Source organism: Gouania willdenowi, chromosome 24, assembly GCF_900634775.1.
Source record: "Gouania willdenowi chromosome 24, fGouWil2.1, whole genome shotgun sequence".
Taxonomy (NCBI): domain Eukaryota; kingdom Metazoa; phylum Chordata; class Actinopteri; order Blenniiformes; family Gobiesocidae; genus Gouania; species Gouania willdenowi.
In genome coordinates this window covers 14,797,786-14,824,034 of record NC_041066.1, presented here as the reverse complement: position 1 = coordinate 14,824,034, position 26,249 = coordinate 14,797,786, and the positions used below count along the sequence as shown (strand labels likewise).

The window sequence follows — 26,249 nt, the reverse complement described above, 5'->3', positions numbered from 1 at the left end:
TTTTCAAATTGCTGAATGGATATTGCAGGCATTGGTGTTCCTCTAGTGCAGAGGTTCCCAAACAGGGGTAAGTGTACCCTAAGTGTAGCCCTGGGGGTACAGGAGCACATAGCAGGGGGTACTCGGAATATTTAATTAATTGAAAAATAATCTGGAAGTGTTCCTAGTTTTTTTTTTTTGGAACACATTTAACACAAACTAACAGTAAATTTGCTCAATAAAATACAATATTTTCTTGTAATTTATTGGAACAGGATTATTTTATGCTGTAGATGTCATTTTATCACACTTTTTACAAAGGGGAAACAATAATTAGCTACATTTTACAATGAAGACGTGTTTACTTATTATTGAAATAATCACATGAAAGTTGCATTGTATTTTTTAAAAGTAAATTCCAGTCATTGATTTAAATGTGTACATTAGGCCTTAGGGAACACAGTTAGGGGTTTAGGACAGCAAATCGAAAAATCATGTGAAACTATGGAGTGTGTAATTATGATATTAAGAGGGGGTACACATAATTTGACGCATCAATCATCCCGAATAAGAAAAGACTTGGATAAAAGGTTTTCAAGATATATTAACTCTAAAACTGAAAGTTTGACCTGCAGCACAGATCATATCATAACCACAACCAATACTCTTGTTGTCATTAATATGTGTTGTTATGTACAAGATTTGGATAGAAAACTATTCAAGATAAATACAATCTAATTTAAAAGTTTGGGCTGATGGTGGTGCTATAGAGAACAGGTCAAGGTTACATCATCAAGGGGTTATTTATGTATTCAGTAAAAAAAAAAAAAAAAACTCACAATTTTCAACTATTTTCTGGAGGCAAATATCCCTGGGGTCAGATTGACATCAGGGATAAAATGTGATAGTAATATTTGAGGATAATAGGAGGGTTAAATGACAAACTCGGGAAACAGAAAACTGTTGAGTTAAACAGGATAAAGGAAGTTTTTGAACAGAATATGAAGTCAATGATCATTAACGGTAGCACTATCAGAAGAAATGTTGTTTTTCCTTCTCTCAGAGGTCAAAAAGGGTCATTTTTGTACAGTACTGGTTGTATTTTCCATTCTCAACTCTTGCAACATTAGTAACAAATCTGAAAGTACTGGCTGGGAGACTTTGTGGGACTCTTGTAGCTGGGCGTGTCCTGAGCTGCCATCTGACTGGTTGTGGTTTTCTGGAGGTTCAAAGTGAAAGAGGGGGTGGTTTTCTTGCGCTCTGCCTTGCTGCTGCTGCTGCTGCTTCCTTTGACTTGAGGGTTGCCAGGTGGGGTGTCGGTTGAAGGCCTGCTGTCGTTGGCAGGTACTGTTGAGCCAGACTTGGCAGCTTCAGAAGACCCAGTCTTTCTTGTGAGGGGGCTCAGATAAATCTGCATAGTCACTAAGTGAAGTGGTGAGATAAGGAGAAATAAAAAAAAAAAAGGACAGAGGAGTGATGGATGGATGAATGGATGGATGGATGAGAAGTCGTTTAAGTAGAGGATAGGGGTGGAAAGATAAGGAGGGTGGGGGCAAAGATGTCATGGTGAGGTGTCAACAATGAATGATGGGCATTAAATCAAAACCCAACAATCATTTGTAGTAAATAAAATATAGATGTGTCAGTGACGACGCCTACCTTTGCAGTGTGTCACACGTCGTGTCCCTGAACACATGCACACACACCAGGGTTGGGGTCAATTACATTTTTCAGTTACAACCCATGTTCAATTATAATTCAATTACAGTGACCACCTTTTTTTTCCCAATTACAAATAATTACAGTATTTTTTTGTTATTCTCAAAAAGTTCAATTACTGAGCCTGAAATAAATAACTTAATAAAAGTCAACCTTCCTCTTGTGTTAGCTTTCTGTTAGCATCTCTTATGATACAGGTTCTAAATCAGCTGTAAAGTACACTAAAAACAAATATCTATCTATTGGTTACCTTAGGCTTTCTAATCATTCAAATATAGTTTTTAATATTTTTGGTGTGTGTCAGTATACCCCTCGATTTATTTATTTTTAAATGGTAATATGTTTGAAAGCTTGATATGAAACATATTTCAATAATTGTGAACTACATATGTGTACATAGAACTGTTACGTGGTTCCCCACGAAATATAATTGACAATTTTTCATAGAATTTTCATGGCAATTACAATTACAAAGTCAAACTCATTTACAATTTCATTATGTTTACGACAGCAACAGATTTTTAAAATTACAATTCTAATTAGAATTATGCCATAGTTGTAAATAATTATTAATCATGCAATTATACAAGTGTAACTGACCCTGACACATACACACACACACACGGTAAATTACTCAAATTAAAAAACAACAAGAACAAAAACAGCCATGTCTGGGATTCTGTTAAAGCCTTCTGCTGTTTGCCCACTAATAATCAGTTCCTACTTCTGAATGCTGCAGCGAAAGATAAAAATAAGCAGGAAAACACTTCTCTTACCTACACTCACCACAGCCTCCTTAGGTTTACTGGTGCTGCAGAGAAAGAAAGGGATGCAGAAGGAAAGCAAAAGGAGAGAGAAAACGTGTATGAGATTCATTGGCAGAAATACAGTCAGTGTGAGAGATATTTGCAGAATAATGACTGGATCGTGCCCTAAAGGTCTTTCTGATTTGTGCTTTTTTTTGTTTGTTACAGAAACACTGCTCGGAGCTGCAAAAGGCTGTGCTTCAAAATCCTCTTTAACGACATCAATTAAAAGTTAACATACAGGGGAAAACATCTTCAACTTCAAGCAAACTCAGACTGTGATGGAGGTTTTAGGTGTTTGGAGTTTTTCTAAGGATGAGGTAACAAGCTGCTCATCACATTTAAGTGTGAGAAAATCTAAAAAAAAGAGCACTCAGAGAGCGCAAACCTCCGCCAAGTGCCAAATATCCTTTTTGCCAAATATTCACAAGTAATCTAGATCGGTGTTTCTCAGCTGGTGTCACCCCGGGACCCACATTTTGCCACGTCATTAAATTGCGGCCCACTTTTTATTAGAATTCAACCAACCGAAACACATTCATAATCTTTTTTTTTCAGGTCCAACATGAGAGACACCACGTATTTATTTACTTTTAACCAGCTGTCCGCGACCCACCCAGTACAGGTCTGCGACCCACTAGTTGAGAATCGCTGATCTAGATCAATGATCCTGATCATGTTACGATGATTATTCACACTTTAAAGGCTTGGAATCATTTTCTACCCCCATTAATAATGTTACAGTAAGTCCAAATATATGGAATATATCACTATTTTTCTTTTTTTTTAAATTGGGCTGAAATGTGCATTTTGGATCCAATGGATGAAAATCGCTGGATAATTGTGGGACCAACCCAACATACAAAATTGCATAAAGATAAGTCAATAACAAACCGAGATATGAATTTTAAAAAATTTTGCCAATTATGAGAGATAGGAATTTTTTAGATTTTGGAAACTGATCCAGAATCACAATATTATAGTAGATCCCCTCCAAAATATTAGAGTCTTCCATGGTGTAAAGTCTATCTTTGGTTTCACAAAATACACAATGTAAAAGAGCTGTCAAAAAACAGTTTCAGCCAGCTTAGGGAGGAATGTTACGAGAAGGCAAAGTCTGAATATAATCAAAAAAAAGGGAGAATTTTGGACTTTTGACTTAATTCTACTAACAATTAAACAAATACATAAATGTCGGAGAAAATCTAACTAATTTTGGTGGAGACGTAATAAATAGAACATAGGCTCTCTAGCACCGTATCAGAATCTGTACATACAATCATGAGGAACCTTGACCTCATGAATATTTTACGAGTAATCTATGCATTACACTACTTGCGCCATGACTAGTGCAGAATAAGTTAAATGTACAGATTAGTAGATGAAATAAACTGAAGATAACAACAGCCCAAATTTTACCGTATGAGATTTATTTATTTCTGCCAATGTTTTCCAAGAAGGTCCTTCTTACAGCTTCTCACCTTTCCTGATATTTTCTGCAGGTCGAGGCTGCCGATGTGGGTCTTGACCTTGTAATCTTGCATGGACTGTCCTTCACACTGGCTGAAGTGCTTTTTACACCACTGAGGAGAGGAAACACAGGAAGGTTAGATATGGTTTCACCTGTTCCTGGTTTGAACAAGTGATACATGTAAAGAACAGTTAAGCAAACATATGGGGACGGAAAAGAAAGAGGGAGCATTAAAGTGCTGGGGTTAAGCAGAGATAAATGTAGTAGCATTTCACTTTGTCATCATCTTAACTGAGAGGAGATTTAGCTTTTTACAACGACATCAGTGCAGCCCATGCAGTTCCAGAAGGGCCACATTATGAAGGTGCTGCACAGAGACCCTATCATGCTTTCAGTTTAATGCAATCTAATGACAGGATCGTTTGGGAACTAATTGAGAGGAAGGGAATTGTGCAAGACGGTTCGTTGCTTTGAAATAAATGGCGGCTGTTGGAATAATTATTGAGTATCCCAGTATAGTCTTTCTCAGATAATGGAGTCGGTCTGCTGATTGCATTGTTATTCTCTACCAAATGATGAGAGGCTCTCATCATTTGGTAGAGAATAATAATGTGATGTGACGATGATTACACCAGTCGTCAGTTTTAACCTTTATGTGACGATTGTTATAGTGGCATAAAAACACATTTGGCAGCTCATTTGTTTCTAACTTTACTGAAATGGAATAAATGACACATTCAGCCTGCGAATGTTCCAGAATAGGTGTTTTCAATAATTGAATAAATGGTGGGCCTGTTTTCAGATAGACTTGTGCATTTGGCTAGGAAGAAAATAAATATTCCTACGCTTTTATTTTGAAATAGATTTTTGTATGCAAAACTTTCTTATCAGCAGCCTTCTAGTGCTTTGTTGTAAAATGACGTTTATATATATTTATATATATATATTTTTTTTTTTAGCTGTACATTCTGCTTGAAACTTTGTCAGTTTATGGATTGAAAAATGGCTGCCAAAGAAACCACAGACGCTTCCGTATAGTATTGTTATTATAATACACACAGTATACACCAGGAATGGGCAACTGTTATCACAGCTGGGCCACAAAAATGTGATTGTCTGATCTGAGAGCCACATTATCAACGTTCATGCCAGTATTAAGAATAACGACCAATCTGAGCATTAACACAGGAAAGAACACAGGGTTTTTATCGATGTTTGTTGTCTTTTCGTGTAGATTTGAGTTCATTTTGTGTGTTTTTGGAGTCATCTGGGGAATTTTTCTGCTGGCATTTTGTGTATTTTACAAGTCATTATATGTGTTTTTGTTATTTTTTTCTCTTGTGTGTTATGTTTGCGTTTTGTTGATTGTCAATCTGTGCCTCTTGGGAGTTTCTCAGTATTTATAAGAATCAGAATCAGTTGCTTTCGTTACAGCCACTTATGAAAAAATCACAAATGAAAGAAAGAAAAAACGTTAAATAAGTGTATAATTAAGTGAGAGACTTAATAAGGAAAATAAGGATCATATACACAGACATTACAGTAGTAAAAAAAATAAAGTAAGATTAATAATGATAATATTACAAATATACAAATTATATACAAATATGATGCAGATATTTACAACAATCAAGCTGTGAGGTTACGGTGATGCATTATATAGTTTGATCGCCACAGGCATTATTATTATTATTATTATTATTATTGTGTTGTATGACGTTGTGTTATAGCATTGTGAGTTTGTTTAGTGTAGTTTTGTATATGTGTCATTGTTTTGTGAGTTGATGTGGTTGTGTTGTGTGTCTGATGTCCTTTTGTGTGTGTTTTTATTGCTACTTTGTGTATGTTTGTTGACATTCTGTGCATTTTGATGCTGTTTTGTGTGTTTTTGGAGTGATTTTGTGTATTATGTTGGGTTTCATACTACTTCCAATTTCTTGGATTACAATTTTTGGTGGATTTGTCTTGGTGGCCTCACAGAATTAGAACGAGGGCCGCATGTGGCCCCCGGGCCGCCAGTTTCCCATGTCAGGTATACAGTATAGCTTTACCTTTAGTTCAGTTTTAAGTGAGTGTGCACAACAAATACCGAGTATTGGGAACTAATGTCTGATTGGCTAATTTTTCTAAATTTTTGGTGATGATTTATTTCCACTTTCTAGGCCTTACCTTTTAAGTGGTGTGGGGCTGTAGTTCCTGGATGTGGCGCTAGAGGGCGCCGTGCAGCTCTTCCTCAGAGAGGCAGTGCTGGAGGTCATCATGGATGGTTTGGAGGGCAGAGCCAGAGACACTGGCCTGGCTGTGAGAACACAAACACAGCAGCAAACAGCTCTAATGTGGCCTATTATCAACTCTTTGTGAGCATTTTTATAAATATATGGGGTTACGTAACAGAATCAGCATCTGCTGTTGAAGCAAAAGTTCAACTTTTTATGAAAAATGTAATTTGACGACAGTTTGATAAACATACCACTTGTTATTGATATTGAATTTTGTACTTGTAAAGGTGAAATTTGTAATTATTGATTTTACGATTTATATCATATTGTTTAGTATCATATCGTGAAATGCTATTCGTGAATTGTATCGTCTAGACCAGGGTTTCTCAACTGGTGGGTCGGGACCCAAAAGTGGGTCACGGACCTGTACTGGGTGGGTCGCGGACAGCTGGTCAAAAATAAATAAATGCTTGATGTCTCTCATGTTGGACTTGTATTTTATTTTGAAAGAAACTTTTCTTTTGACAGGCATGCTGTGAAATGCATGTTACACAGGAAAATATATAGATTTATGTTGAAAAAAAGATTATATATGTGTGTTTTCAACAGCCATTTTTGAAAAACTCAATTTGGTTGGTTGAATTGTAAAAAAAAAAAAAAAAGTGGGTCACGATATAATGTCCGTGGCAAATTGTGGGTCCCAGGATGAAACCAGTTAAGAACCTCTGGTATAGACTACTTTCTGTATGTATTGATTATTGATGATTGCTCACTTTTAGCGCCAGTGGTCCTCCTCCCTGCAGAGGCTGCTTGGTGCTCCTCAGAGATGTTAAGCCTCTTTAGGACATCAGCCAGAGCCATCTTCAACAGCTGGATCTCATCCTCCTGCATTTGCATCCTCTGCTCCAGATAGGTCAGCCGGTCAACAACGTCCAGACCACTGGCTGCTGAGCTACGGTCATCTGCAGGAGAAGAAGACCAATAAGCTGAAATATCTAAACGTGTCAAACCTTTGGACAATATCTATTGAAACATGGAGATATTTCAGTACATTGATATACAGTAACAGGAAGGTCAAAATAAACTACTGTTGACTTTGCCCAGAGACCAAGTGAGGCTGTAAACAGAGAACTGAGCAGAGGTGACAAAAGTACTAGTCTTCAGTACTCGAGTAAAAGTATAGATACTTGAATAAAAATTAAAAGTATTAAAGTTGCTCCCTTACTTGAGTAAAAGTAAAAAAAGTACATAAATGTACATAAGTAAAAAAAAAAAAAAGTAAATAAGTAAAAGAAATGTCCTTTCAATAATAATAATAATATTTTTTTTAATTTATTTTTTTTATTAAGAACTTGTAGAATACTGGTACATGGAAATAAATTACAAAGAATTTAGCACTCGTTATAAATACAATTTGTAAATAAAATGTGTCACGAAAATAAAAAGTGCAAAAGCTCAATTAAACCCAGAGCAGCTTTCGTTTAACATTTTTAAGAACTTGTAGAAAACTGGTCCCTTGAAATGAATTAAATCTGTTACCCTTTATGTACACCTGGAGAATTTAGCACTCATTATAGATACAAATTGTAAATAAATACTTTCAAGAACAAAAAATGCCAATACTCAATTAAACCCAGAACAGCTTTGAGTTTAACACTTTTGTTGGTTTGCGTCTTTTTACAAAGTGACGTCATCCTCGAAGGTCTTAAAAGTAACAAGCTCATCTCTCTATAAAAGCAAGGCATCTTTGTCTGTCTGTGTGTGTGTGTGTGTGTGTGTGTTCCTCAAATATCTCTGGGGATCAGGATCTGACTGACCTGAGAGTTTCAACATGGCTGCTGCTTGGTTCACGGGTGTACGAAGTCAGATTTGTTTAGACGCCCCACCCCCACGCCCCACCTCCTGATTCCACGGACTCAGTGATAATGTCATCAGTCCTACCTCTACATTGATGATGTCATCAGTCCTACCTCTACAGTGATGACATCTCACCTTCAAACAGAACCTAATTTGGCCATCCATTAAAAGCTACTTACCCTCCCACTCTTCTACGGGCACTGCACTAGTTTTTCAAATATAAGGAGTTGAAAGTACAGATATTTGTTTAAAAAAGTGAAGAGTAAAAGCAAAAAGTCCCCAAAAAAAAAAAAGAAATACTCAAATATTGTATTTGTACTTGTCACCTCTGGAATTGAGTAAGCGCTTTAACATCTCCATTTGTCCTCTGAAGCAGAAATCAAGCTAATGAGGTCACAACACAGCTGGACACAGCAGATCATCTTTGCTGTCAGCACACAGCAGTAGACATACATACACAAAGGAATCAGAACTCCTCTCTGATTGGCTCTCTTTCCTTACAAAATTCGTCATTTTCTGTCTGAGTGCATTTAGTCAGCAGTCCTTGAATATAATCCTGATGGTAGATACCGTGGGAGCCACTGGATGCAGATGAATGATCATTCCGCTTCTGCTGAGCAGCCTGGCCTTCCACTGCCGTCTTTCTCCTCTCCCTCTCCTCTCGCGTGCACACTCTTTTAGTTCTTTTTCCTCCTCTGGCACCAGTCCCACCGGCCTGCTCTCTCTCCATCTGAGTTTAAACCTCTGGATGGTGTCCACTAAGATCTCATGCCTTTAGCTCCACTGGTGTAAAACACACAGATCCGTACTTACAGATTAGTCCTGTCTTCTGTTGTGTCCTCCTATGTTTATACCATCTACGTAAAATGTCAAAATTGGTGTTCATAGCCCTCTCAGGTTCCTTGGTTGTTGTCTGGCACTCTCGGATGTGGCGGCGTGTGTGACACAGCTTAAAGGTCTTTGGAGGGGATGTTCATGTGCATCAAGGTGGGGGTGGGGCAGATAATGCTTAAAAACTCAGTTGTACAATTCAGCCTAAATTGACGCTGTGCACGTGTTTTTACATTCGTGCACGTGTGTGTGTGTGTGTGTGTACGTGCGCGCCAAGCACAATGTTAATCCTCCAACTTGAGCCGTTCTAGCCCCGCCCCCCTCACATAAGCCCCATGTCACTATGACGGATGGAGATTCAGAGGGGAAACGACAGGAATGAACCTGTAATGGGAGTTGATCTTGTGCTGTGGGATGGGTGGACTGGGTTCATTAGGTAACAGGGGTCAAGGCATAGGTCAACCTGACTCATCACCAATATGAAGCACATGCATCCACGGCTGCAGCGTGACCAGCTTTTATAGCAACAATAACAAACTGCAACAATCCTTTGGTAAAGATGCTTTGGGTATAAGTGCGTACATACATACATGCTTGCTTACTTTTCCAAAGGGTGGTCCTTATTTTTGAGGTTCAGAAATACTCATGTCTTATCCTCTAAATTTGTTCCAATACCAAAAAAAAAAATTGCTGGCCAAATATGAGCACCATTGAACAATATTCAAGGGTAGCTCAATGTCTTTAAAATATGTGGTGCATATTTGCTGTGCATCTCTATCTGACGGCATGGAACACAGCTCCACAAGTAGCAAGTGTCCCACACAACGACTTGATGCTGCTGATATCCTTGCTCAACTACACACACATCATTGTACCCAGACTAACTCGGGGAAGCTTGTCAAGCAAGTTTGGCTTTATTCGACGACCAGGTGAGTGCCGCAATGTAGAGACTGATGGTTATCGCCATGAGAGAACAGGATCCAGCTTCGACATCGGCAAAAAGGTTGAACAGCAAGCTCATGTCCTTCTGTCAGAAATCCCTAGAAGGTTTTGTGACAAAGAACTGATTCTCACTGTTCAAAACTGATGGAGCTTCGACAGGAATTTCTTCTAGTCAATCCAGGGATGTGGGATCAAAAGGAGGACTACCAGCAGGCGAAGGAGAGGGTTTGACTTCATTTCTTGTGCAGCACACAGCAAGGACAACAAGAAAACGTCTAGCCTAAACAACCAGTAACGAAAGAAAACAGAACTTCAATCATCACTTTTGTTAACAAACTCAGCCGGTACGCTTTGATGATGCTGTTCAATCTGTTCCTTGTACATACAGTGTACAATTATTTAAAACACTTGGTGAATTTTGATCTATTATCCCAAATGTTTTTACAGAAATATTTTTTTACACACTAGGGGGGCTCGTCCAGGATCCCAACATCTAACCCATTCTGAAGGACCTTGAACCCTGCATGACCATAGCCATTGTGAGAAGACTACAGTAAGGAATAACTCCATGTGCACATGAAAACTATCAGAGATAGAACACAGAGATTGGAACTCAGTCAGTAGTTTATGCAAAGCCTATAATCCTGAAAAATACATGCACTCTAAAGATCTAAAATGAGCAAAAACACCCAAGAAGGAAAAAAGAAACTAAAAGCAACAGAGGTGATTAACTAACGATAAGAGTAAAGGAAAACACAAAAAGAAGAGTGACAATAAGAACTCAACCAAAGTATTAAAAACGATGACAAGGATGAGCCATGACAGGATCAAATGCATTTTTGACACAGTGCAATAGTGAATGCAGAATATTTGCCTGCTAGAATCTGCTTCCAGAAAGACCATAACAGGGGGGGCGGTCAAGGAGGTGTTCCTGACAAAATGGGGGCTTGTCCGGGATTTCAACCTGGATCTCTTGCACCCCAAGCAATAATTATACTCCTTGAGTTATGGACACCACAAACCAACAAAAAGAAGATTGGTGTCAGTCACATAGTGAATGTATGGGTGTAACAAAATTAGCTAATGGCCAGATTTACAAATGAACCATTATCAAATGTTGAAATTATAGATCCAAAAACAAAGCAAACATTCAAGTTGGTTAATCAAAAAGTCCAGCTAATTTAGCAAGTCGAGAACTGGGTGGGGACTATTGCAAGACTTTAAAGTGGTATACAAATTCACATACCTTACTAAATGTCCTAAAACCAGAAGAAAAAATCTGTAATGCATTTGTTCTGTGCCAGTTCTATAAGAAAGCCAATTCTGGGTTGCATTTACTTTCAAAAACAAAAGAATCCCAAGGTTATTGTGAAAGTCCAAACACTTTCTTTTCTCAAGCAATCTCAGCAAGCTTTGGCCAAATTCCCACAACCAGCAGCTAGTCACATTTTGCTTTATGTGTTTTTCTAGCGTCACCTACAAAGGAGGGCCGCTTTGAAGACTCTTTATCTCTGTTGTGTTTTCTCTACTAACAGGGACAGAAGGTCAACAAGCTGCATTTAAAACTGAGCATTGAATCATATCGACAGAAGGCAGACATCTAGATGACGGCAGGAAAACAGCTTTTTTACAAGCTCCAAAACAACAAAAAAAAAGACAAATGATGCAGTTTCTACTCATTTTTTCAGACCACGGACTCCAAGTTACCAGGCTGTCAGGCTTGATCTATGGAAAACCTTTAACAACTAAGGATAAAACATTTTGGCCAGAGGAAGAAGAATAAGGTTTTGAGATTTTTTAAATGAGATTCCTTCTTCAAGGGAATCGAAGCACCTAAAATGGTAGCACAACAAAAATATTCAATTAATGGTACATCATTAAATGTTAGATTTTTGATATTCTGAAGGGCACAAACATGCACACACAAATATATGTTGTTCAAAACAATTATAAAATATCAAACAATATCTGCAGAGGGCTGAGACCTTTAGATTAATCATGCAATCATGCAGCCAAGGGTAATCTGCCTCTCATGGCGAGTTATGATTCTGTTTAGGCCTGTGATCTTGTGTTTTTTTCTCCTTGTCCTGTATGTGACATCATCATCGTGCCACCTCCACACACCCCATATGGGATTGGGATTAGAATAGCACATAATCCTGATGCTGCAAAAGGGAATTAGCAACGAAAAGGTCAGACTGCACTGATGTAGCAACACAAAGAAGAGCAGAGCTATTAAAAAAACACATGCATGCAAATTCATTTGGTGGTTTTCCTTCACACAACCAAGTAAAGACAACATATAATAATAATAATGGCAATATTTTATAAAACAGCTGTAGTGGATGGAGGGATTTCATCTTTCTGTTCATATCTGCAATCTGTAAGATCCAAAGACCATGTGTGCAAAAGGCATTCTTTACTTCAAAAGCTTATTTACGTGTCTTTTTAATACATTCAATGACAAAAAAAAACACTAATAATCTTAGTGATTAACTGAGGGACATGTGTGTTTTGTCTGAAAAAATATACAAAAAACTAAAACAAAAAACTCTCCATCAAACACAAGACGTCAGCATTATTGTAATATTCTTACTTATTTGTCTTTAAGAAGAATTACATCAAAAGTCCTCAATGGATTTTGACAAAATGTCAAACAAATACAGACCTTATACCATGGAAGATTCCATTTCATTTTGGAGGGGATCTGAATCAATTTATTGATTCTAAACCAGTTTGAAAAATGGAAAAACACACATCTCTCATTATAGGCAATTTTCACTTTTATGAACTCAGTTATGTTGGGTTTGTTCCTCAATTACTCCATCGAATTTCATCCAGATCAGATCTGGATTTTGCATTTAATCAAAACTGTTTGAAAAATTGGGTAATCCATACATTGCAATGTATTGTGAATGTCTTATTTTTAAAGTGTGAATGATGGTAGTACGATGATCAGAACCACTCATCCAGATAAGAAATTTGGCATTTGGTAAAGGTTTGGGTTTTCAGATTTCTCTTGTAAGTTTAATTATTCCAGTTGAATTTACATTTAATTGATTTTATTGAATTTTTTAATTAATAAACCTATATTTCACATTAAGACCAATTTTAATTCAAAGCCATTTTTTTAATTTTACTGTGTATACAATTCATTGTGTTTTTTTTAACAAATAGAATAAAATCGTTTTAATCTGGCTCTACCTGTCATGAAGTCAGTATCTGGTGCCAGCAGGCAGTCACTCTGGTAGCTCTCTTTCCTCAGCAGGCCGTGGTCCGTCTCCTCCTCCATTCCCAACCCGTGGTCCACCAGCTCCTCCATGTGTGTGTCCTCCTCAGCTGTACCTGCTGCAGCCATTGTAGAGAACACTCTTCCTTGTGCTCTTCTAAACTTCACTGCTGAGATAAATCACCTGACCTAAACCAGTAGTGGCCAACACACCTCCTGGTTTCCCTCCCTCCTTCCCACACACCCTCTGTCCTGTCAGGAGAGGGGGAGGATGATGTCATTCAAGAGGCAGATTAAAGACTTGCTGCTAAGCCATTTGAAGCTCAACATAGGAACAAGACAATAGGAGTAGATAGATGTCTGTGTAAATGTCAGGCCTTAAACAGGTGTTCCTTTATGGCAGGGGTGCCAAAATCATTTTAGTTCAGGGGCCAAACACGGAGCAGTTCATCTTAAGTGGGCCGTAGATTTTAGGTGGGAAACTGAGTCATTTAATCATGAAAGTGTCTATTTGTACGGTTGCCGTAGAGATAACCCCAAGTGTTATTTGTACGGTTACCGAAGTACAAGTACATAGTGTCTTAGGGTTAGGGTTAGGGTTAAGTTAATGAATTAGTTGGTAATTTACACAAGGATTCATTGTTTCCCTTACTTTTTCTTTTTCTGTTGCGGGCCGAATTGGATACTTTAATTGCAATACCTAGTGGTCAAACATTAGACAATTAATGATTGAAATCAATTTGACTGACATATTACAGTTACACACTTGTGGAAAACTTTGACACAGTTGGGGCAAAGTGGGCTTCCACTTTAACTTTTTTATACAAAAACGTGTATCTTAGGCCTATTGTTTATTATTATTATCACCAAACTTGCTGCAGTTGATGTCCATACATTATTTAAGCTTTTTTAGCCTTCCCTAATGAGAATTGGCTTTATATTTGATGTAAATCTCTATTTTTTTTTTTTTTTTTTTTTTTTTTTGGGGTGGACTGGGTTTATAACATGATTTATTGTCACTCACTATCATATATTCCCAAAATTTTACATGATCTGTAACCACTTAGGGTCCTACTTCAATCTGAATAAAAAATTGTCATGTAGGTTCTGTAGAAGCTTAGAAAAACGTTTTTTTTGTTTGTTATTGGTTTGTGATTTTTTAATAAAAGTGACCGGGGCTTAAGAGGTTAAGGCACTGCTACTGTTTAAAAACTCCCGTTTAAACGATGAGTAAGTGTCTCTGTGCAGAGCAAATGTTCTCTGAAAACAAGCTCCTCTCACAGCAGGACCTGTCGTGCAATTTGCTGCTGCATGCAAAGTTGCACACATGCACACAATTGCACTCCCGCGAAAGAGCTTACATCAAGCTACCACCCGATGTGGGCCGCCATGGTGCTCAGTGAGGATGATGAGATCCTTAGATTAGGGGGCGCAGCTTGATTAATTACAGTAATCAGGTGGACAATATAGGGCAGGGTGCGGAAATTACACAACACAGAGAGAAAAGGGAGGAAGTGTAGGTTGAGTCAAGGGATGGTGTTGTAGAGGCTCCATCTGCATTTCTCTAGGCTTGCATTAATGGATTCTAAAATTGTGTTGGTTTTGCCTTAATTTATATGCCTCACAAAATCAAATTTGCATTAAAACAATAGAAATGGTGAGCAGGGGATATTTCACTGGCTATTGCAATATCAGAACTTTAAACCAGGGGTTCTCAACTGGTTTCATCCTATAGGACCCACATTTTGCCACGGCCATTTCATTGTGACCCACTTTTTTATGAAAAATTCAACCAACCAAATTTAGTTTTTTCTAAAAATAGCTGTTGACAACACACAAATGTAATCTTTTTAAAGAATAGATCTATATATTTTCCTGTGCAGCATGCATTTCACAGGCACAGCATGCCAGTCCAACATGAGAGACATTAAATGTTTATTTTTCATTTTTGACCAGCTGTCAGCGACCCACCCAGTACAGGTCCACGACCCACCAGTTGAGAATCACCACTTTAAACAATATCTAATCTCATACATGTATTGATGCTATTCCATGATAACTATTTGCAGGCCTTTTTAGTACAGTATATGGCAGTGGTTCTCAAACATTTTGGAGTCTTCCCCACTTTGAAAAAAGAACAGAATAATTTTAAAATGTATTTTAACTAACAGGGAACATTATATTTCTTAAATAAATAAAAATAAAAAAAACCCCAATTAAACTAATCACCAGTTTGTATGCCACCCTACGTAAAGTCTATGTGATTGTTCAAACAAAAATACAGAAAAATAAAGAATTTTTAAAAATTAAACTATTCACCAGCATAAAAAAGAACACATTTTAAAAGTGCAGCAGTAAAAAATACAGGAAATAATGAAACATTGTTTGCAATTTGTGCCAAAAAGGTTGAGAAAACAAAAAAAAAAAAAAAAGGAAATGAATTATTTAAGTCAGTTATTGAAAGTTTGCTAATTGTTCCACTCCATTTAAAGTATGCCGACATAACTCATTACATTTTGTTCCTGGTCTCATATCTAAAGCAGTCTAATAATTTAATGCTCTTTTCATTTCTGCTACATTTTTATGGTTCTCATTATTACTTTCATTGTGTGTAGGCATTTTGGTAGTGTTAATGATCTTTACTGTCAATAAAGAAAGGTATTTGGCATGAAATTGAAAATGTCCTCCTGTTTGTCACGTCCTACCTGTAATGTCTCCTTTCCCCCTAGGAATGAGAATCGCTGGTATATGGCAATGCATTTTATTATTATTATTATTATTTGATTTTTGCACATTGTTTCTCTTGTGTTAAGTATGGATTAGCTATTTTGTTTGAACTGTGTTCCTGTTGTAATATACTGTGTGGAAATTCTGAGAGTCTTAGTCCAACCTTGGCGCTTTGTTTTATCAGTACTTATTGTTATTTGTCATACTTGTTCTATTTTGTCATGTTGCATTCTCTCTGTAATTAATATCTTTTACATTCTGGGTTGCCTTTTAAAATCCGGCCAGGGACACCAGATGAAAACTAGCCTCTTTTGGCTAACTCTGGTTCATTTATACCATGTCTGTTTATTAATGTGCATTGTTCCTTTTTTAAATAATCAATACATTCAATTCAATAAATTCAAATATAAACTTACTTTAAGATTTACAATGCTGCCATTTTTTCTGCATTTTAACTCCTTAGATGTGCAAATGTTTGTTTAAAAAATAAATAATACAGTAGCCCTGCAAAAATAGCACATACCACTAGAGTATTAGAATTTATACACGTGTGTATAATTGTATAAAATCAATAAAACTACGGTCGTAATGGTGCATTGCTTTAATCAGCATTGATCATCTGTGTTCCTCATCTCTATATTTTGTGCAGACACACAGGCAGTTGACAGAAAACATAGCGGAGATGAAAAAAAGGCTCCAGTTGTGTGTGTGTGTGTGTGTGTGTGTGTGTGTGTGTGTGTGTGTGTGTGTGTGTGTGTGTGTGTGTGTGTGTGTGTGTGTGTGTGTGTGAGAGAAAAAAAGCTGGACGTGCGGCCCCAGTACAGAGGTTCGATGTGCGCAGAGATGGAAACCGTACTGTATATGAATATGACCATGGATTGATATCACTTCAGACGCACTGCTCCAGTCAGTATCTTTCCCTCTATGTTTTGACCGTCAAAGTCTCGTGTCATGTTAATGTCAGGCCAGAATCAGCGACATATGACAGATGAGAGTGTGCGTGACACAGAGCTGCTCAGACCTACTGGATGATGGTCAGTAGAACATCTTCGAATAATGCAGACTGATTGACAGACTGTGCTGCATTAACTCAGATCAATGGTAGATCAATAGGACAGTTTCCTTTCAAATCTGCTTATTTTTCATGGACTGATCAGAGCAAGTTACAGGTCCTGACGGAGCATCCACATTAAATTAGGGGGAAATATATCATTAAAAAAAACTTTTTATTTGTTTATTTAGTTTTCTACATTATTAATAGTTTGTGCAGCAGAATTGAACTTCCTCAAATGTGGGTGTGCCTGTGCGCACTGACGTCTCCACATTAAACGAGCAAAACGGTCATTTAAATAGGGCGGTCTGCACCACTTCTGCACGTGCACTAATCATTGCTGCAATCTTAATGAATTCTGCGCAGCAGGTGAGGAAACTGTGTCACTAAAGGATTTAGGGAAGCAACTGAATTAGGGGTGTCCCGATCGATATCGACATCGGATATGGGTTTGATATCAGCCTGGAAATGAATATCAGATATCGGATTCAAATTTCTGATTTTTTTTTTTCCAATTCATTTTTTAATTTATTTTATTTAATTGTAGAATACTGTAGATATTATGTTGAAGGCTAAAATGTATGTAACCAATTGGTTAATAATAAATGGGTCAGTTTTTCTCATACCTACTGTTGTTGACTATTGTTCTCTGTTTGAGTGACATCACTTGATCAAGCCTTTTCTAACATTCCACACCACAGAATAAGTAATTATTATTTTTTTATTAAAGAAAAAAAAAAAAAGAAGTAATTAAAGTATGTATGATTCCAGGCTGCAATACCGGCATCATATCGGAAATGAAAAAGTTGTATCGAGACTTCCCTAAACTGAATTACCACCTTTTATTTCAGATTTTAGTGAATCGGCCCATCAGTCCATTGTGATAGTCATCATCACATCAACTTGAAATAGAAGTTCTCTGAGTGCCAAACAAACAGGATCCATCTATTGTTAATAAACTGTGGAAACTTTTAGTTTCCATGTCGCACCAAGCAGTAAACACTGTTTTGTCATTAATACAAAGTAATCGCCTCCTCTGGCATGAAGAGGATAAAGGCCAGAGGCAGATAATGAGTGTGCTGAGTGTAGAGAGGAAGCACAAACATGTGCTTCCACCATGGAGGAGATGGTGGAGACCTTTAGACTGCTGTAATCAAATTACATGGACTGTCATTATGTGGAGGTCAAATAAAGACTTGACCCTGACCTGAGCAGAATGACTCACTAGCGTCCTCATGTGGCTAATATCTAACATTACAGGTGATTCACAAGTAGTGGTTCTCAATCTTTCTTCGGCCCAAGTAACCCCTTATCTTACTTTTGAACCCAAGTACCCCCTTTTGTCCGACTACAACATTTTGCTCAGAATTTTGTGAAAAAAAACATCTATAGAGCATAATGATGGAATGAATGAGTGATAACACACATTCTTAAGAATCTTATTTTGTAAATAAGTGGAATGAAACAGTATTTAGTGCCTCCTGAATGGATTTATTTCTATAGTTTTTATCATTTATGGTCATCTCACTCCTGATGTAGGACCAAGATTGACCCTCGTATTTTCAGTTCGTGTTTTAATCAAGATCATTTTGGTTTGATTTTGTTGTCGTTTGTCTGTTCTTTTTATTATTCAGTGCACTTTTATACTTATTTTCTGTGTTTTTGCTATCGTTTTTGTGTGTTGTCGGTATTATATAAATTATTCTGTCTCACTGTGTGTTTTTGGCGTCATTTGGTTGTTTCTTATGTCGTTTTGTATGTTTCTTTGTTATTTTTGTGTCGTTTGTAGTGATCTTGTGTGTTTTTCTCTCATTTAGTGTGTATTTGTTGTCATTTTGTGTGTTGCTGGTAACAGTAAGTATTTTTCTCTCTTAGTGTGTGTGTTTTTGGTGTCATTTTGTGGATTTTATTGCTGTTTGTTCTATTTATTATTCAGTTTTTGTCTTATTTTGTGTTTTTGCTGTCGTTTTGTGAGTTGCTGCTAATGTTCACTGTGATTGTAATTTTTCAACTAAAAATAAACATTAAACCCCATATTTTCAATTATTCCATTTGTTAATTCTCCTCTCTCTCCCTCAAGTACCCCCTGTAGTGCCATCGCGTACCCCTAGAGATACACATACCCTTATTTGAGAAAAACTGAAGTAGCCTATTGTATATCATAATGGTCATTTTGGATCATATCAAATATAAAAGGCGTGCATATGTTTAACTTGAGCAACAATTTCACCTTAATCTTGCAGGGTGGCATTTAAAAAAAAGCCCAAACACAATATTTAAAAAAGGAAATAAATATTTTTTAAGGAATATTAAATCATTTTGACATGCTGATGCATGACAAAGTGACGTCTCTTTGTTACTCTAAAAATAACTAAAGTTTTGACTCTAATGTCTCAGTTATTGACTCCAGGTGTAGTAAACTAGTCAGTATAGACCATAAATAAAGTACTCCTTCATGTTTGTGGCCTGTCAAGTTAGACGGGCATCTTTGAAGGTCATTCAGCTTTGGGTCCCTGATGTGGACACAGCCCCCACCTACCCACCGTTAAGAGGTGGTTCCACCTTGTTTCCATGGTGATAAAATATTTTTTTTCAATACGTTCTTGATTGCATTCCATGCTTTTTGCAAGGCCGGTCTACAGAGAAATAAACAGCTTTTTTTATTTGTTTTACCTATATTTTCAGGAAGTCACTAAATTTTCCTCAGGAGAGACGCGACCAGGCCACGTATCTGGAAAGGATTCCCACCCAAACACACAACTTCACAGTTTCACACACTGTCATTTCATTATTCTTATATTATATTGTTATATATAGATATAGATATATATAGATGCCCGCTTTGCAGCACAGTCACACAACACACTGAACTGCTGTATATTTCGTCACTTTTCCCAATTACAGCACGTTTCACCAAAATTTGTTTCTCGATTATCTATCCATCCATCTTGTTTATTATTTTCATTATACAAATTATCACATTACATTTTTCCTGAATAAATACCTTTTTTTTTTTTTTTTTTTTGTTATAGACCAGATACAAAAGCTCCATTAAAGCCATAGAGGAAAAGTCTGTAACAAATGATTCTGCAGCATCCCCCGTCTAGTCTAAAGCACAATACATACCACCAATATCCCATTTTATTGCATTTAATGGCATGAGAGGGTGTGTCAGTTTGGGCAGCAGAGCGAGAAGTCTTCATTTCCCTTTATTTTCAGCTCAGGTTGGACTTTGTGCTGCGTTTCTTTTACCTTTTCCCCAGACTTCAAGTAAAAAAATCCACTCAAACAACGTCTACACCTCTGGCAACCGCCGTCATTCGTTTATTCTCAGAAGTCTTAAGTTACAAACAAACAGAAAGCATTTCTATCCTGGAGCACAACAAAACTATTCATTTAGACACAGTAATTCCAAATAAGTTAGATTTGAATTTTCATATATTTCATTGTTTGTTCCATTTAAATACTTTATATTACTTTCAATATAATTATTACAGATCTTGCAAAAATACTACACTGTGCATTGGCTGTCTGCTTGTTCAAAGAGTGCCCGGTGCTTCCTGGGTTCAGATATGTACACTTCATTAGAAACTGCCTGCAAGGCGACACAATGGCATCAGATCCCTTCGTTGCCTCTCATTTGGTCAAATCTCAATTATCGCAGTGAGGATTTTAAACTTATCGGAAATGAAAAAGAAAAAAAAAAAAAATTTACATACTATTCTCTAGATTTGTTAATTTTCCAAAAATACTAAGTCTAAAAATATATTGCATATGCCATCTTAGGAAATCCACATAATAAAATATTCTTGGAAAGGAGAAATCGTTACATAGGAGAATATATATTAACTCTTTCAATATTCTGGGAATTTAGAGGAATAAAAAAAAACCCTTTGATTGTGATTTGACCTTGTTTTGTGTTTGAATCCAAGCAGCACTGAGAAAAAAAAATGGCTTTCAAATGTGTTTGGGAGACTTTTTTTTTTTCTTTCTCCTTTGATGTTGAAGAAAAATGTGCTTGTTTGTGTCGGACAGCAATCGGGGACTTTTTTTTTGTGTGTTTTCAGGTAAGATGCCACCTTTGCAGGTAGTGAAGGCAATGGAAGAGCGTGGCTCTAAAAAGACACCAGGACTTTGCTTTAAAGATGCAAACCCTCCACGCTCGCCACACACACACAAACACACACACATTTCTCTCATTCCTAACACATCTCACATAACGTGGTGCTACGTTTGTCCACAGAGCGAGTGCGGCCTCCATCCGGATGGCCGTCTGAAGTCTAAATCACATTAACAGTGTAAAGACGCATCCACTGTAGGCTTCTGACAGGATTTTAGAGCCAGGATGACTTCGGTAATATCTATAAATATGTATATATTCAATAGAATTCAACAGGCTGAGCTTCCGTGAACTCTTCTACTGCAGAAATGTACAGTTTGCACTGACACAACAGACATAACATCCTCACCGTTTCCCTCCACGAGTACAAAACGCACGAGTAAAAGTCACGCAATAATAGTCTTCACGCATCCTTCCAACCCCTCTGCTAACATAGTAGTAGTTGGTGCTTTAAAAAGAAACTAAAGTGGAACTCGTTTGTTGTGATTAAGGAATGATTAGTGCAATAAAACACGAACAGAAGTGCTGACGAGGGGAAGAAAAAAAAAAAGAGCGAGAGGGAGGTGAGGGGGGAGTTGGGTGACATCCTTTGGTTTTGTCTCGACGCAGGTTCAGGGGGTCGAGCGGAGAGAGGGTGGAGGAGAGAGAACAATCAAGTTGTGTGTAGAAGTGGAACGGACCGAGCAGGCAACCATAAACTAAAGAGATGAAACCAAAAAATGTCTGTACACCCAGTGTGGAGCTGTGATCAATCAAAACCAAATCCTTGATGACAATTCCAGATAGAAAAATAAAAGAAACGCTGGATAAAGCGATACTTCCGACGTGTTGCATTTAAAGACGCCGGATGCTGTGGAACTAACAAAATAAAAAATAAATGCTGCTTTTAAAGGATTACAGGTACACCAGCGGTGAGACAAGTTCACAATTTGGGCCTGGAATGCATTTCTACTGCAAAAAGCCACTAAAAAGCCTTAATAATAAGCTAAAAAACATCCTTGTTAAATGATTTGGTCGGACCTTTGTCACGAACATCAATTACAAAGGTTACAGTAATGCCTGTAAAAAAAAAAAAAAAAAAAGGATGGAAGTACAGTGAGCGAGTGCTCCTCCTTCTCTAAAGCTGCTTGTTTGCTTTGATTGCCTGAAATCCTCCATGTAAACCACGGCGCACATGCTCACATTTACTCACAGACATCACCATTCTTACTCTGGCAGAAAAAAACAAAAAAACAAAACACAAGAGCGAGACGAGCTTAAATCAGAAGGAAGGAGACGACACTCTCCATTAGGCCCTGGCTGCTTGGCCCTGGCTGCTTGGACACCGCTAACACTGAGCTGACAGTGCAGGCTTGTGTTCCCCCCTGAAGCACCTCAGTGCCGGACCAACTTACAAATGGAACAAACATGATTGTTGCGCTGAGATGCTTCAGGGGAAACGTGGACATGACAGAGAACCAACTCGCTGCAGCTAAAGGATCCAGTGTGGTGGTGGGGCTATAGCTGCATATCCACAAGCTTCCACATATCACGTAAATGTGCTGGAAGCTCAAGAATTTGGTACTTCTTTTTTTTTTTTCCCCTCCTTTGCTCTTTTACAAACCAGGAAACCTCAGTGCTGTGACTGAAATGTGATTAAACCGTTCTATTCTAAAGTCTCTGAAGTCAGCTAAAGGGATCTGTGCTTCTGCTTCATAACGTCACTACATTTCAGGCCTCAATCCTATCAACCACTTCCTCTCTGATCGTGGTGAAGCTCCGATTAATTTATGGAGGGAGGGTGGGTAGCCCCCCCCCCCTTTATTCTCTACTGGAGGTTCTTCAAAATGCGTCCATAACGGAAGTCGTAGACGTGGCGACAGAGATAAACCAAATCAGGGTCGACATCCGTGGGCACACAGCGGTGGGAGGGGGGGGCGAAGTCTGGGCGGCGGGGCACCAAGCTGGCACTGCCAGGGGGGGCACGTTCGGCACGCTGCTTCATCAAGGCACAATATCTGGAATATTAAAGTTGAAAATAATTGAATGAGCCACATTTTCTGTTTCCAATGAAACACTCTTCCTAGGCAGGGTCAATTACATTTTTCAGTTACAATTACGTTTTCAATTACTATTACCTGCATATTTTCCAATTACAATTAAATTACAACTATATTTTTATCCTCAGAAAGTCAATTACAATTACAAATAATCACAATTACTGAGCCTGAAATATATAACCTAATAAAAGTGAACCTTTCTCTTGTGTTAGCCTTCTGTTAGCATCGCTTACAATAACGGGTCCAAAGTCAGCTGTAAAATACACTAAAAACAAACATCTATCATCTCATTTCTTTCTGATCTATTGGATACTTTGTTAGGCTTCCTAATCAATGAAAGTAAAGTTTTTCATATTTTTGGTGCGGGTGGACGTGCCTTTTTTCTGTCAGTAAACCCTTAGATTTTAACTTTTTTTATGCTAAAATGTGGAAAAGCTTGATATGAAACATATTTGAATAATTGTTAACAACATATGTGAAGAACTGGACTAACCCAGTTATGCGTTAAATCAGTGGTTCCCAACTGGTCTCACCCTGCGACAACTCAACCAACCAAATGTAATCTTATTAATCCATAGAATCTATTTTTAAACACAAACCTATATATTTGCCTGTGCAACAAGCATTTCACAACAGGCCTGTCAAAATAAAAGTCCAACCCAACCTGAGAGACTTTAAGTATTTATTCATTTTTGAGCAGCTGTCCGCGACCCACCCAATACAGGTCCGCGACCCACTTTTGGGTCCCGACCCACCAGTTGAGAATCACTGCGTTAAATTATAATTGGCATTTCATATCGAATTTTCATGACAATTACAATTACAAAGTCAATTATCTAAACTCAATTACAATTTAATTAGGATTAGGTCAGCAACAGATTTTTAAAAATTACAATTAAAATTATGATTACCCCATATTTGCAATTAGTTATCAATTTCAAAATTACAATTATAATTGACCCCGACCCTGTTCCTCGGTATGTCATGGTTTGGTGTCCTCTTAAAACCAATTACCAATGAGAAGCTGAGGTGTTAATTAGGAGAAATATCTACCAGTGTCCTCACTTACCTACAGTACTGGGCGAGTGGGAGGACATAGCACCTGTCTTCTATGCAGGCCACACTGTTTTCATCCTGATGCCGAGAGGCGAAAATCTCATTCTGAAAGCAAAAGTGGGCATTAGTGTCGCCTCTTTCTCATTGTTTTCACTTGCTTTACATCATAAACACCAGGATTGCGTCACATCACGTGTGCCGCCATCGTTTTCTACCAGACCAAGATGCAGACAAGTTTGGTTAATGAAGCCGTCCACTGCTGCACTGCACCACAACGCTGACTGGCTGATGATCTGTGAAAGTCTAAGGTCGCAGTGATATCATCTTTTTTTGGCATTGTGGTTAGACTGCAGAGAAAAGCCGACTATCAACAGTTTCCAGGGCTGCTGACAGAGAGATAATGACGTCTCCGGCAACAGACAGACGCCGTAGACATATTTGTGTACAGGCCAGCAGTTTTGTGCACTTTTCCCAGGCATATTGTTTTCTTGCGCAAGAAAAACACACAAAACCTTCATCGAGGCATACTCGGAAATATTTGAAATGCCTGCATCATTGATATCAGAGAATTTTACAGATTTTATTGACTAAATTACATCTTCAGTACCTGCTGGATCCTGTACAGGTCTGCTGATGAAGAATCCATGAGAAAATCCCTACTAACAAAACTTCAGCTTTCATTTATTTAATGCCTAACTTTATAACAAATACATTGTTATGATTATGGATAAAGAATGTGTAATTCATTAATATTCATACATGAGATGAAGATTTAAAAAAAAAAAAAGAAAAATATAACAACATAGTAAAGTCTTAAGTCTATGGGCTGAGAGATTTGTAGTAATTTACCGTTTTGCAACTGAATTTGTAACTTGAAATTGTATTTTGCTTGATGAAAAAAAATAATCTTAGTACATTCCAAAATTTGTATTTTTTTATTTTTTACTACTGTAATGCGTGTGTATCTGATCCTTATTTTTAAACAGTCTTTTACTTAAATAAGTGTATGATTAACGTTTATTCTTTCTTCCATCTTCGTTAAACGTTTTATTCTTTTATTTGTGATTTTAGTTTTCATAAAGTGGCTGTAAAAAAAAAAAAAAGCAATTTCCCCCTGGGATTAATAAAGGAATTCTGATTCTCATTCTGAAATTCAATATATTTCTGCTTCTCAAATTCAGATTCACTGCACGCAATTCAATTCAACTTTATTTGTATAGCGCAAATTACGACAAAGTCATCTCAATGCGATTATCAAAATATAAAATTCATAATAAGAAAGAAAAAATCCAACAAGATTTAATTTTCACAACAAGAAGACACACTTCTGGTCGGCGAAGTTGAGCAATCAATCACTGATTCATGGAACTCCTGTTTATGTCTACAAAAATTCAACTTAAAGTTGTTACTTTCAAAATTTGAAATTACTAATTCAGTTTCGAAACTGTAAATTCAATTTCAAGTTGTTACTTTCAAATTCAATTTCTAGTGGCACAATCTCAGCCCATATAAGTCCTGGTAGTCAAACTCAGAGTTGTCCTACTGTGCAACAGAAGTGCTAACCACTACAACACGGGGCTAATGATAAATCCAGTTCAAATGTATTTATGAATATGAATATAATGATAGAAATAAAAAAAATTATTCATAAATTATAAACATATTAGCAATCCTAATCAATAGAGTAGGATTCCTCATTACGGGTCCAGGCGAGCTATTGGTCGATAGCAAAAGTCGTCTCGTTCAACACACCTGGTAGTAATGAGCAGCGCGTAAATCATTGGATTCTGGTGTGTTGGAATAAAAACTCGAAAACTGTCTTTCTACGACCAGGAATTCATATTTCACATTGATCTATTCTGAACGACAGTGCTTACTAAATCTAACACGCACAAAAACATTTTTGTAGAAAACTAAAAACATAACGTTTATGAATGTCAAACTTTTCAACATAGGTAAATAATTTGGGACTTTATTCTCAACATTTTTTTTAAACCAGCCTGTGCTCGGTCATTTAAGCATCTGAATTTAACAAATTAGCTGTTAGCCCTCTCGTGTAACAACAATGAATAGGTTTAAAAATAAAAAAGATAAAACTATCTAAATGAGTATGAAAAACCAAGCTACGAATGATATCTACCAAAGAAGCAAATTCAATTTAATATTAAAAACTAAAGGCCTGCTTCAACTTGAAATAACACAT

At 37.3% G+C, this 26,249-nt stretch overlaps 2 protein-coding genes across 3 annotated transcripts in view; both read right to left on the bottom strand.

Moving 5' to 3' along the window:
• Positions 1-951: 951 nt before the first annotated feature.
• Positions 952-13,182, bottom strand: LOC114458071 (echinoderm microtubule-associated protein-like 4). The gene is made up of 7 exons (XM_028440318.1): positions 13,029-13,182; positions 6,968-7,156; positions 6,145-6,274; positions 3,986-4,087; positions 2,475-2,503; positions 1,639-1,665; positions 952-1,401 (listed from the first exon to the last, which is right to left on the bottom strand). Exons 1-7 carry the CDS (start codon positions 13,180-13,182, stop codon positions 1,106-1,108), a joined length of 927 nt encoding a protein of 308 aa, XP_028296119.1. The 3' UTR covers positions 952-1,105.
• A 9,302-nt stretch (positions 13,183-22,484) lies between these two features.
• The window catches only part of LOC114457522 (bromo adjacent homology domain-containing 1 protein), a 32,509-nt gene continuing 28,744 nt past the window's right edge, over positions 22,485-26,249 (bottom strand). For both annotated transcript variants that reach the window (XM_028439447.1, XM_028439449.1), the window contains exons 6-7: positions 24,060-24,151; positions 22,485-22,948 (exon numbers count right to left, since the gene is read on the bottom strand). In XM_028439447.1, coding sequence (XP_028295248.1) covers positions 22,759-22,948; positions 24,060-24,151 — 282 coding nt within the window. In that variant the 3' untranslated portion in view covers positions 22,485-22,758. The remainder of the gene's footprint in view (positions 22,949-24,059; positions 24,152-26,249) is intronic.

Bases quoted from the DNA above. Each gene is read 5' to 3' on its own strand.
- LOC114458071 (XM_028440318.1), bottom strand. From the start codon at position 13,182: ATGGCTGCAGCAGGTACAGCTGAGGAGGACACACACATGGAGGAGCTG. The intron at 4,088-6,144 runs GTAAGGCCTAGA...TCCTCTCCTCAG, and splicing joins AGCCCCACACCACTTAAAAG to TGGTGTAAAAAGCACTTCAG. The intron at 1,402-1,638 runs GTAGGCGTCGTC...CACTTCACTTAG, and splicing joins ACGTGTGACACACTGCAAAG to TGACTATGCAGATTTATCTG.